Source organism: Octodon degus, unplaced genomic scaffold (genome assembly GCF_000260255.1).
Source record: "Octodon degus isolate 3935 unplaced genomic scaffold, OctDeg1.0 scaffold00056, whole genome shotgun sequence".
Lineage (NCBI taxonomy): Eukaryota > Metazoa > Chordata > Mammalia > Rodentia > Octodontidae > Octodon > Octodon degus.
In genome coordinates this window covers 5,403,862-5,412,479 of record NW_004524632.1, presented here as the reverse complement: position 1 = coordinate 5,412,479, position 8,618 = coordinate 5,403,862, and the positions used below count along the sequence as shown (strand labels likewise).

Here is an 8,618-nt window from a genome sequence, read left to right as displayed (position 1 = left end):
ACCCAAGGGCTGAGGTCTGGTCTTGCCTGCCTGTGCCACCAGCTGGATGTGTGCGCCTGGCTGAGCCACATCCCTTCTCTGCAGCTTGGGAGGCTGTACCAGCCGACCTCTGCCCTCCTTTCCGGCCAGGTCTTTCTGCGCCCCCTCCCCCACCCCCACTCAGGGAGCTGTGTCCCCGGCTTTCCAGGTGGAACCAGCTAGACCTCGCCATCGTGCTGCTGTCCATCATGGGCATCACGCTGGAGGAGATCGAAGTCAACGCCTCCCTGCCCATCAACCCCACCATCATCCGCATCATGAGGGTGCTGCGCATTGCCCGAGGTTGGTCCCACTGTCAGTCCGCTTCCTTCTGCCTTCCCAGAGGCCGCAGCAAGCACCCAGGAGAAGGGCTGGGGCTGGTGTGGGTCTAGACTGGCTGGCTTTTTGAGTGTCTCACCAGCCCCGACCCAGCCCTGCCTGGCTCCACCTGCTGGGTGACCAGAGCCTCCAAGGGGCCAGCTCCTGACCTGTTCTGTTCTGCAGTGCTGAAGCTGTTGAAGATGGCCGTGGGCATGCGGGCACTGCTCGACACGGTGATGCAGGCTCTGCCCCAGGTAGCTGGAAGGGGTGTGTCCTCTTGGCGAGGGGGCAGCAGTCTGCACAGGCACACAGGGCTTGGGTAAGCTGGGACCCAGAAGATGAGCGGCACTGTTTCTGTCTCTTTCCCTCTCTTGCAGGTAGGGAACCTGGGCCTTCTCTTCGTGCTGTTATTTTTCATCTTTGCAGCTCTGGGTGTGGAGCTCTTTGGAGACCTGGGTGAGCTGGGGTCGGGAGGGGGCGGATGGGCTGGGACTGGAGGCTGAGGGGCTCCTGAACTCATGCGAGCCTCTCTTCTCCCTCTCTCCTCTCCCAGAGTGTGACGAGACGCACCCCTGCGAGGGCCTGGGCCGGCATGCCACCTTCCGGAACTTTGGCATGGCCTTCCTGACCCTCTTCCGCGTCTCCACAGGCGACAACTGGAATGGCATCATGAAGGTGAGGCCCTGCTCCAATCCTAGGCCTCCCCGGGCTGGCTCAGGCACCAAGGAAGTGGCCCACTCGCAGCCAAGATGCTTGGGAAGATGAATTGGCTGTGGATGAAAGCATGTGCCCTTCTGTCCCCTGTCCAGAATGCTCTGGAACTCCCTCTCCCCAGAACCTGCCCTGAATCACATGTCCCCAGGCTGCAGCTGATGTCGTCTGTCCCTAGGATACTGTGGCTCACTCCTCCCCTTCTCCGTCTCCCCCCTCAATATACTGTGACACCGATGGCCTGGTTTTTCACGACAGCTCCGTCTGCCGGCCTCCTGGCCTCATGCCTCTGTCCTGCCTCCCCAGGACACCCTCCGGGACTGTGACCAGGAGTCCACCTGCTACAACACTGTCATCTCGCCCATCTACTTCGTGTCCTTCGTGCTCACAGCCCAGTTTGTGCTGGTCAACGTGGTGATCGCCGTGCTCATGAAGCACCTGGAAGAGAGCAACAAGGAGGCCAAGGAGGAGGCCGAGCTGGAGGCGGAGCTGGAGCTAGAGATGAAGACGCTCAGCCCGCAGCCCCACTCACCGCTTGGGAGTCCCTTCCTCTGGCCCGGGGTCCAGGGCCCTGACAGCCCTGATACCCCCAACTCCAGGGCCCCGTACAAGACCGCCCATTCCCTCGAGCACCCCACGGTGAGCCTGCAGCACCCCTGTGAGAGCCAACAGTGTGGGCTGGGTGGCCAGCAGCTCAGCGGGGGGTGGGCAGGGAGCCCAGCTGAACCCAGGGCTCCCCCAGATCCTGTGCGGCTGAGGGGCTAGCAGCAGAGATGCAGGGCCACCCTCAGCAAAGTAGCCGCACGCGTGCTGGCCCGTCGGTCCCGTACTCCTCCAGCCTGCTCTGGCCTCCCTTCCTGGCTCTCGCGTTCAAGGCTAAGTTTCCTGTTTTCTTCCTGTCTTTCTTACCCTGGCCCGATTGCTGAACCTCTGTGCTGCCCACCTTCAATCCTGCCCACCTTCCCTTCACCTCTCCATCCTTTCTCTTAATCGCCTTCCCTCTCCCTCCCTCCCCGTCTTCCCATCCCATGTCCCCTCCCTTCCCACCCGCTCCCCTTTCCGTCTCTCTGTGGTTGTGTGTGCGTGAACGCATTCCTGTGGGTGTCACCTCCTCCTCCCTCTGCCCTTGTCAAACCCGGCCATGACGATTCCCGTCACTGCCCCTCTGACCCCGGCCCCCCCCCCCGATGCCCCTTATGGGCTGGTCCTCCCAGGATGGACAGCTGTTTGACACCATCTCCCTGCTGATCCAGGGCTCCCTGGACGGGGAGCTGAAGCTGATGGACGAGCTGGCAGGCCCTGGGGGCCAGCCTTCTGCCTTCCCTTCCGCCCCTGGCCCAGGCGGCTCCGACCCACAGGTTACTGCCGTGTGCTGTGCCCCCTGCCCCTGACTATGCCAAGCTGTGTCATGCTCTGCTGCGCTTTGCGGGAGGCTGGGGTGCAGAGAAGGCATCTGCAGGGCCTCGGTGGAGATTGGGGGGAGGCAGTTGGGGGCATCTAGGCCACTCCAGAACCAATGTGGAAGGTGTGGGACAGAGTACCCTTCGATAAGAAGAGGGGTGTAGGAGGATTTGGAAGGGGCTTTATGAGAAAGGATGTAAACGGGAGGGGGCAGTGGGACCTTAGGGGTTTCTAGGGACAGTGGGGGAGCAGGGAACCACACCAGGTGTGTCTTGAGCCACAGTCTACTTTTCTCTTGTGTCCAGCACCCACCTCCAGTGCTCTGGTGGCTTTGAAGCCACTGGGCATGATAAGCGCTCTCAGGAGCTGTCCACGTGGGACCTGACATGGATTCTGGGGCCTTATCACAAAACGAGCCTTGGCGCCCCACTGCCTGGCCCAGCCCCTTCCCATGGCACCCCGCGTCGTACCCACAGCTTCTGTTTCCTGGGCGCCTCCTCCCCTGGCCTAGGTCCCCTCCATGGGGGGTGGGTGCTGCAGGACCTGCCAAGTGTCACCTGAAGAGGAAGAGATTAGTCTGTGGATGGAGGGGTGGGCAGGCAAGCAGGCGCCTAGGAAGCCTTTAGCCCAACCAAAAAACAGGCCGTGACTGGCACATGGTGAGGGCCCGAGCCTCTATTGGACCCAGGCTGAGGCTGGCAGTGACCTAGCAGGGTCAGCGGGAAAGCGAGTCCTTTCCCTTCACCTCTAGTCCTGAAGGAGGCTCACAGGAAAGGTGACAGGAGAGAGAAGGGCTGGTGGGAAGGGGACAGGGGTAGCTGCCAGCCCAGTTCCGTCTTCCCCAGCAGTCCGGAGTCCCTTACCACAGGGGAGCCGGCCAGATGGTGTGGCTGCCCTGACGTGCCCACTGGAGTCTCGCAAGGATAGCACCACCCAGGACCCGAGCCTGAGAGGGCGGGAAGGCTGCAGGCTGTCAGCAGGTGGAGGAGAGCCTGTAAGGGGAGAGACAGGATCTGGGGGCAGGCCAAGTCCTGCCAGGCTTTTGGAAGCAGAGAGAATAGGCAGAAAACAGCCGCCAGCGCCCCCCACGCCGCCCTGTCTGCACCAAGAGGAGAGGAGACGGCTTCGCTGGCCTTTCTTTTTCTTTTTCTTTTTCCCTTTTCTTTTTGTGGGTATCATCTTTATGGGCGTCAAAGCCCCAGCTCCTCCGCTCCCTGCCTGGGTAGTGGTCGCGGGGGAGGGGCCTGCTCGGCTGCCTGGGGTATCTTTAGAGCGAGTCTCCTGTCTCTCTGCTTTGTCCCTGTTTGCTCTTTGGTGCCTGCCACAGACTCTGATCAGAGCAGGGGGTTGCAGCGGGTGAGGGGAGGCGCAGTGTGATTATTTGGGAAAGGGGTGGGGCGTGGGCAAGGACGCCTCCCCAACCCCTGCTTTGCGGAGAGGGGAATGGTGCCATCCCTGAGTCTCATGCCTGGTCGTCTCTCTCCCGTCTAGATCCCTCTAGCGGAGATGGAAGCTCTATCTCTGACGTCAGAGATTGTGTCTGAACCATCCTGCTCTCTAGCTCTGACGGATGACTCTTTGCCTGATGACCCTCACACGCTCTTACTTAGTACCCCGGAGAGCGGTGTACATACACATGCCCCTCACGCCCCCCTGGCCGGCCGGGCCGGGCTGGCTGCAAGGCTCCAGGTCCTCCTCCCTCTGTCACCAGCTGCTGCCCAGAGGCCCACCCCTCGGGCTCTCGGTGCCCCCCCTCACCCCGTCTTCATTGACAGGAGGCCTTTCGCGGCCCCCCACAGGGGACCAAGACATTAGAGAAGATGCAATGGAAGCTTTGCCCGCCCGGAGGGGCAGCCATTATGAAAGGGTCACTCCAGGAGTGACACAGACAGTCCAGAACAGAAGTGGCCGCAGAGCCAGCCTCTGTGTTTGGAGTCCTATGCAGGCCAGCCCTCCCCTCTCTCGCTCCTCCCTCCCCCTACCCCCCACATGAAGTGTCACCACCACCTAGCGGGGGCAACTACACCTCCGCCGTCACCACCATGCCCTCCTTCACCTGGGGGCTATTCCTGTCTCCTTTGTCACTGTGCCTGTGTGTCCTTGTGTCCCGTCTCCTTTTGATTGTGAGCAGCCCCCTCCTCCTGGCCTGATGTCAGAGCAGGGCCCAGGTGGGGCAGGCAGGCCCTTGACCGCAGGCTGGGGGTCCCAGGTGGGGTTGAGGGGCTGGCTGAGTGGAGCCTGGGATGGAGAAGGAAGCAGAGGGCTCAGGTTGTCTCCTGGCATAGCTGCCCCTGCCTGCTGGGGCTATACAAGGGCAGCCCTAATCAGCCTCCCTGAGTCCAGGAGAATGAGGACTGGATAGTTCAAGGGGGAGGGGGCCCCAGGGAAAAGCAAACCTGGGCTCCCCGCAGCAGGGCCCAAGGCTCAATCACCCTTTCTTTGAAACTTATGCTCCAAGCCCATTTCCACCCCTTGTGTCCACAGAGGAAGGAATGGAGTCCGTAGTATCCAGGCCATGCCACACACCCCTTCCCTCCAGGGTCCCTATGTGGCTCCAGTGGGCTGTGACTATGATCTGTCACTCAGCTGTCTGAACCTGGCGCAGCTGTGACCCCATGGATGCAGGGCTCCCTTCAGAGCCTCCTCCAGGAGGCTGTTAGAAAGTGCGTGGGGACCACTGTAGAGCTGGGGAGAGGGGGCTGCTCTCCCTTCTGGATGCCTCCTTACCCCTACCCTGACCCCGCTGGGAGGCTCACAGGTGATGCCTGGGGCATGGGCTGGGGGCAGGGCCACCCCACCCTTTCTCCTGCTCCAGGAGGGCTCATCATGTGTCTGCCCCTCCCCCACATCATGCCCATCACCACCTTGTCCTGGGGGGACTGGGCCTGGGCCTGGTGGGATGGGGGCTACTTTCCCTGGTCCAACTCAGCCTCCATCAGCAACCCAGGAGCCTCCCTCCTCACCCCTGTCCTGTTCCTTCTACAGATGGAGCCCCACCCCGAAGAGGTGCCCATTGCGCTGGGCCCAGACTTGCTGACTGTGCGGAAGTCTGGGGTCAGCCGGACGCACTCTCTACCCAACGACAGCTACATGTGCCGGGATGGCGGCGCGGCCGAGGAGTCCCTAGGACACCGGAACTGGGGGCTTCCCAAAGCCCAATCGGGTACTTGAAGGGCTGAGGCAGGGCAGCTTGCTGACTCAGAGGGGCCCCAACCTTGCCCAAGCTCGACCCTGACCTACGGGAGTCCTCAAGGCCACAGGAAAGGTCTCTCCTACCTGTGAGCCCCTGTCTGAGGGGGCCCACCGTGAGAATGGGGTGGCTCTTAAGCCAGGGTGGTGACAGCTCGGCCCTGGTAGGGTGGGAAGAGGGATCAAGTCTCCTCTTTCCTCACTCTCTGTCCCCCCACAGGCTCCATCCTGTCCGTTCACTCCCAGCCAACAGACACCAGCTATGTCCCACAGCTTCCGAAGAATGCACCCCACATGCTCCAGCCCCACAGCGCCCCCACCTGGAGCACCATCCCTAAACTGCCCCCACCTGGCCGCTCCCCTTTGGCCCAGAGGCCCCTCAGACGCCAGGTGAGGAGAAAGGGGAGGGCTGGGCTGTTGGCCAGTGATCCCCCCCCCCATGACACTTTCCTCCTCCCAGCAAACACTGCCCTTGTGATGTGCTAGACTCAGCTCTAGGGACCAGAAACCAGCAGAAGTGGCCTGTATGCGCCTTGAGTTTGCCCCCTTCCCCTTGTTTCATTGAGGAGGCTGGAGAGGGGCTGTGAGTGCCCAAGGCCACACACATCTGGGTGGAGGTAGTGCAAGGCCTCGGGGATCCCTTCCCAGAGCCGCTGCTCTGTTCGCACTTTGAACTGGGCCCAGGACCAGGGGTAGGTCTTATGTGTCTTTACTTTCGGCCAAGCCTGGGCCACCAGCCAGAGCCCAGAGGGACAGAGGACAGACTCCTGTAGCAGGTGAGGCTTGTCTGCTGAACCTGTGGCCATGGCCAGAGCCCCTGCCCCAGTGTGTGCCCTGATGCCGGAGCCTGACAGAGGCGCCATGCTGAGTTGTGCACCTGGGGAGCGGCATAGTCCCCAGTCGTTCCCCACATTCTCACTGAGCCGCCTGTGGGTGCCAGGCTCTGGGGACACAGCCACTACCTCAGAGATCCCTGTCTGAGAGTAGAGACATGCATGCCATCAGATTATTTATCACAGCAGCAAGTTGGAGTGGTCGATAATACGTGTGGGGGTGCAGCCAGGAGCAGAGGAGAGGAAGGGACTGGTTTGACATGGGGCAGAGATCACCAGGTGCTGCGTTACAGGGGAGAACCCAAGGTGTGGGGGATCTAGAGACCAGGCCGCAGATGGCCCCATCTTCCAGTAAGAGCAGCCTTAGGGTCTCCTGCAGCAGCATGGGGTAGAGCCCCCAGTTTAACAGGAGGGACAGGGATGGCACATGTGGGACAGGAGGTCCTCTACTTAGCCCTCTGCCCACCCTGTACAGGCAGCAATACGGACGGATTCCTTGGATGTGCAGGGCCTGGGAAGCCGGGAAGACCTGCTGTCCAGGGTGGGCGGGCCCTCACCCCCTCTGGCCCGCTCCTCCTCTTTCTGGGGCCGCCCCAGTGTCCAGGTGCAGCAGCACTTCCGCAGCCTGAGCAAGGTCTCCAAACACATCCCCCCACCAGCCCCTTGCCTAAGCCCAGAGCCCCAGCGGGCCGAGGGCCCTCCAGAGACTAGAAGCAGCCTAGAGCTGGACACGGAGCTGAGCTGGGCTTCAGGACACCTCCTGGCTATCGGTGGCCAGGAGGAGCCCGCCTCCCCACGAGACTTGAAGAAATGCTACAGTGTGGAAGCCCAGAGCGGCCGGCGCAGGCCTGCGTCCTGGCTGGATGAGCAGAGGAGGCACTCCATCGCAGTCAGCTGCTTGGACAGCGGGTCCCAGCCCCGCCTGGGCCCAGACCCTTCCAGCCTCGGGGGCCAACCTCTTGGGGGGCCAGGGAGCCGGCCCAAGAAAAAACTCAGCCCACCCAGCATCTCCGTAGATCCCCCGGAGAGTCAAGGCCCTCGGCCCCCACCTAGCCCTGGCGTCTGCCTCCGGAGGAGGGCGCCATCCAGCGACTCCAAGGATCCCTTGGCCTCTGGTCCTCCTGACAGCATGGCTGCCTCACCCTCCCCAAAGAAAGACGTGCTGAGTCTCTCTGGTTTGTCCTCTGACCCGGCCGACTTGGACCCTTGAGTCCTGCCCTTGTCCCACTCACCTTTCTCCACTGGGTGCAATTCCTGAAAAAGTCCCACGTAGACACCAAGGAGGCAGCCCTCCCTGCCTCCACGTGCGTCCTAGGTACTTGCAGACGGGACCTCCGGAGGACCCAACGCCACCGCAGCCCTGGGGACTCGGGCTCCAGGCAAAGAGACGAGAGACACAGAACAGCCCAGCGGTGGCCGAGTTCCCAACACCAGGAGCTCTTGGCAGAAAGCAATACGTTTGTGCAGAATCTCTATGTATATTCTATTTTATTAAATTAATTGAATCTAGTATATGCGGGATGTACGACATTTTGTGACTGAAGAGACTTGTTTCCTTCCACTTGTATGTGTCTCAGAATATTTTTGAGGCGAAGGCGTCTGTCTCTTGGCTATTTTAACCTAAAATAACCAGTCTAGTTATATCCCCTCTTCTTGCACAAAGCACAAGCTGAAACCTCGGGAGCAGCCCCGACGGGGGCCACCTTCGGCGGAGAGCAAGAACCATTTTGGAAACTGTAATGTAACTTATTCTCTCTCGTTTTCTGTAGGGGGGGTTAAGAAAAAGAGAGAGAAGAGAAAAAGAAAAACAGATTTTACAAATGAAATGGAGCCTTTTTATATATACATACATACATATCTATATATCTATATAAAATAAAGTAATTTTCCAAAATAAAAAGTCAGTCACGGTCCAGCATAAAAAAGCAAAGGGGACGGACGGAGAGTTAGGTATGACCAGATGGTCCTGGAACCCGAAGGCCAGGAGTGGGTGGCGGGGTGTAAAGGTTCAGGGATGCTGTGTGCACGTGTTTGTGCAGGAGGGTGTGTGCGTGAGTACATGGGCTTGTGTGTGTGTGCGTGCGTGTGCGTGAGAGAGAGAGAGAGAGAGAGAGAGAGAGAGAGAGAGAGAGAGAGAACCAAATA

The 8,618-nt window shown here is 60.5% G+C and overlaps 1 protein-coding gene across 9 annotated transcripts in view; it reads left to right on the top strand.

Moving 5' to 3' along the window:
- Cacna1g (calcium voltage-gated channel subunit alpha1 G) overlaps window positions 1–8,375 on the top strand; it is a 59,206-nt gene extending 50,831 nt beyond the window's left edge. For 3 of the 9 annotated variants that reach the window (XM_004633611.1, XM_004633609.1, XM_004633604.1), the window contains 8 exons: window positions 188–321; window positions 523–593; window positions 717–795; window positions 893–1,014; window positions 1,357–1,689; window positions 5,437–5,614; window positions 5,861–6,030; window positions 6,949–8,375. In XM_004633611.1, coding sequence (XP_004633668.1) covers window positions 188–321; window positions 523–593; window positions 717–795; window positions 893–1,014; window positions 1,357–1,689; window positions 5,437–5,614; window positions 5,861–6,030; window positions 6,949–7,683 — 1,822 coding nt within the window. In that variant the 3' untranslated portion in view covers window positions 7,684–8,375. Of the gene's footprint in view, window positions 1–187; window positions 322–522; window positions 594–716; window positions 796–892; window positions 1,015–1,356; window positions 1,690–2,264; window positions 2,409–3,942; window positions 4,078–5,436; window positions 5,615–5,860; window positions 6,031–6,948 lie in introns of all 9 variants that reach the window. The other 6 variants (XM_023717900.1, XM_023717899.1, XM_023717898.1 and 3 more) reach the window with 5 other exon arrangements.
- The last annotated feature ends 243 nt before the right edge of the window (window positions 8,376–8,618 follow it).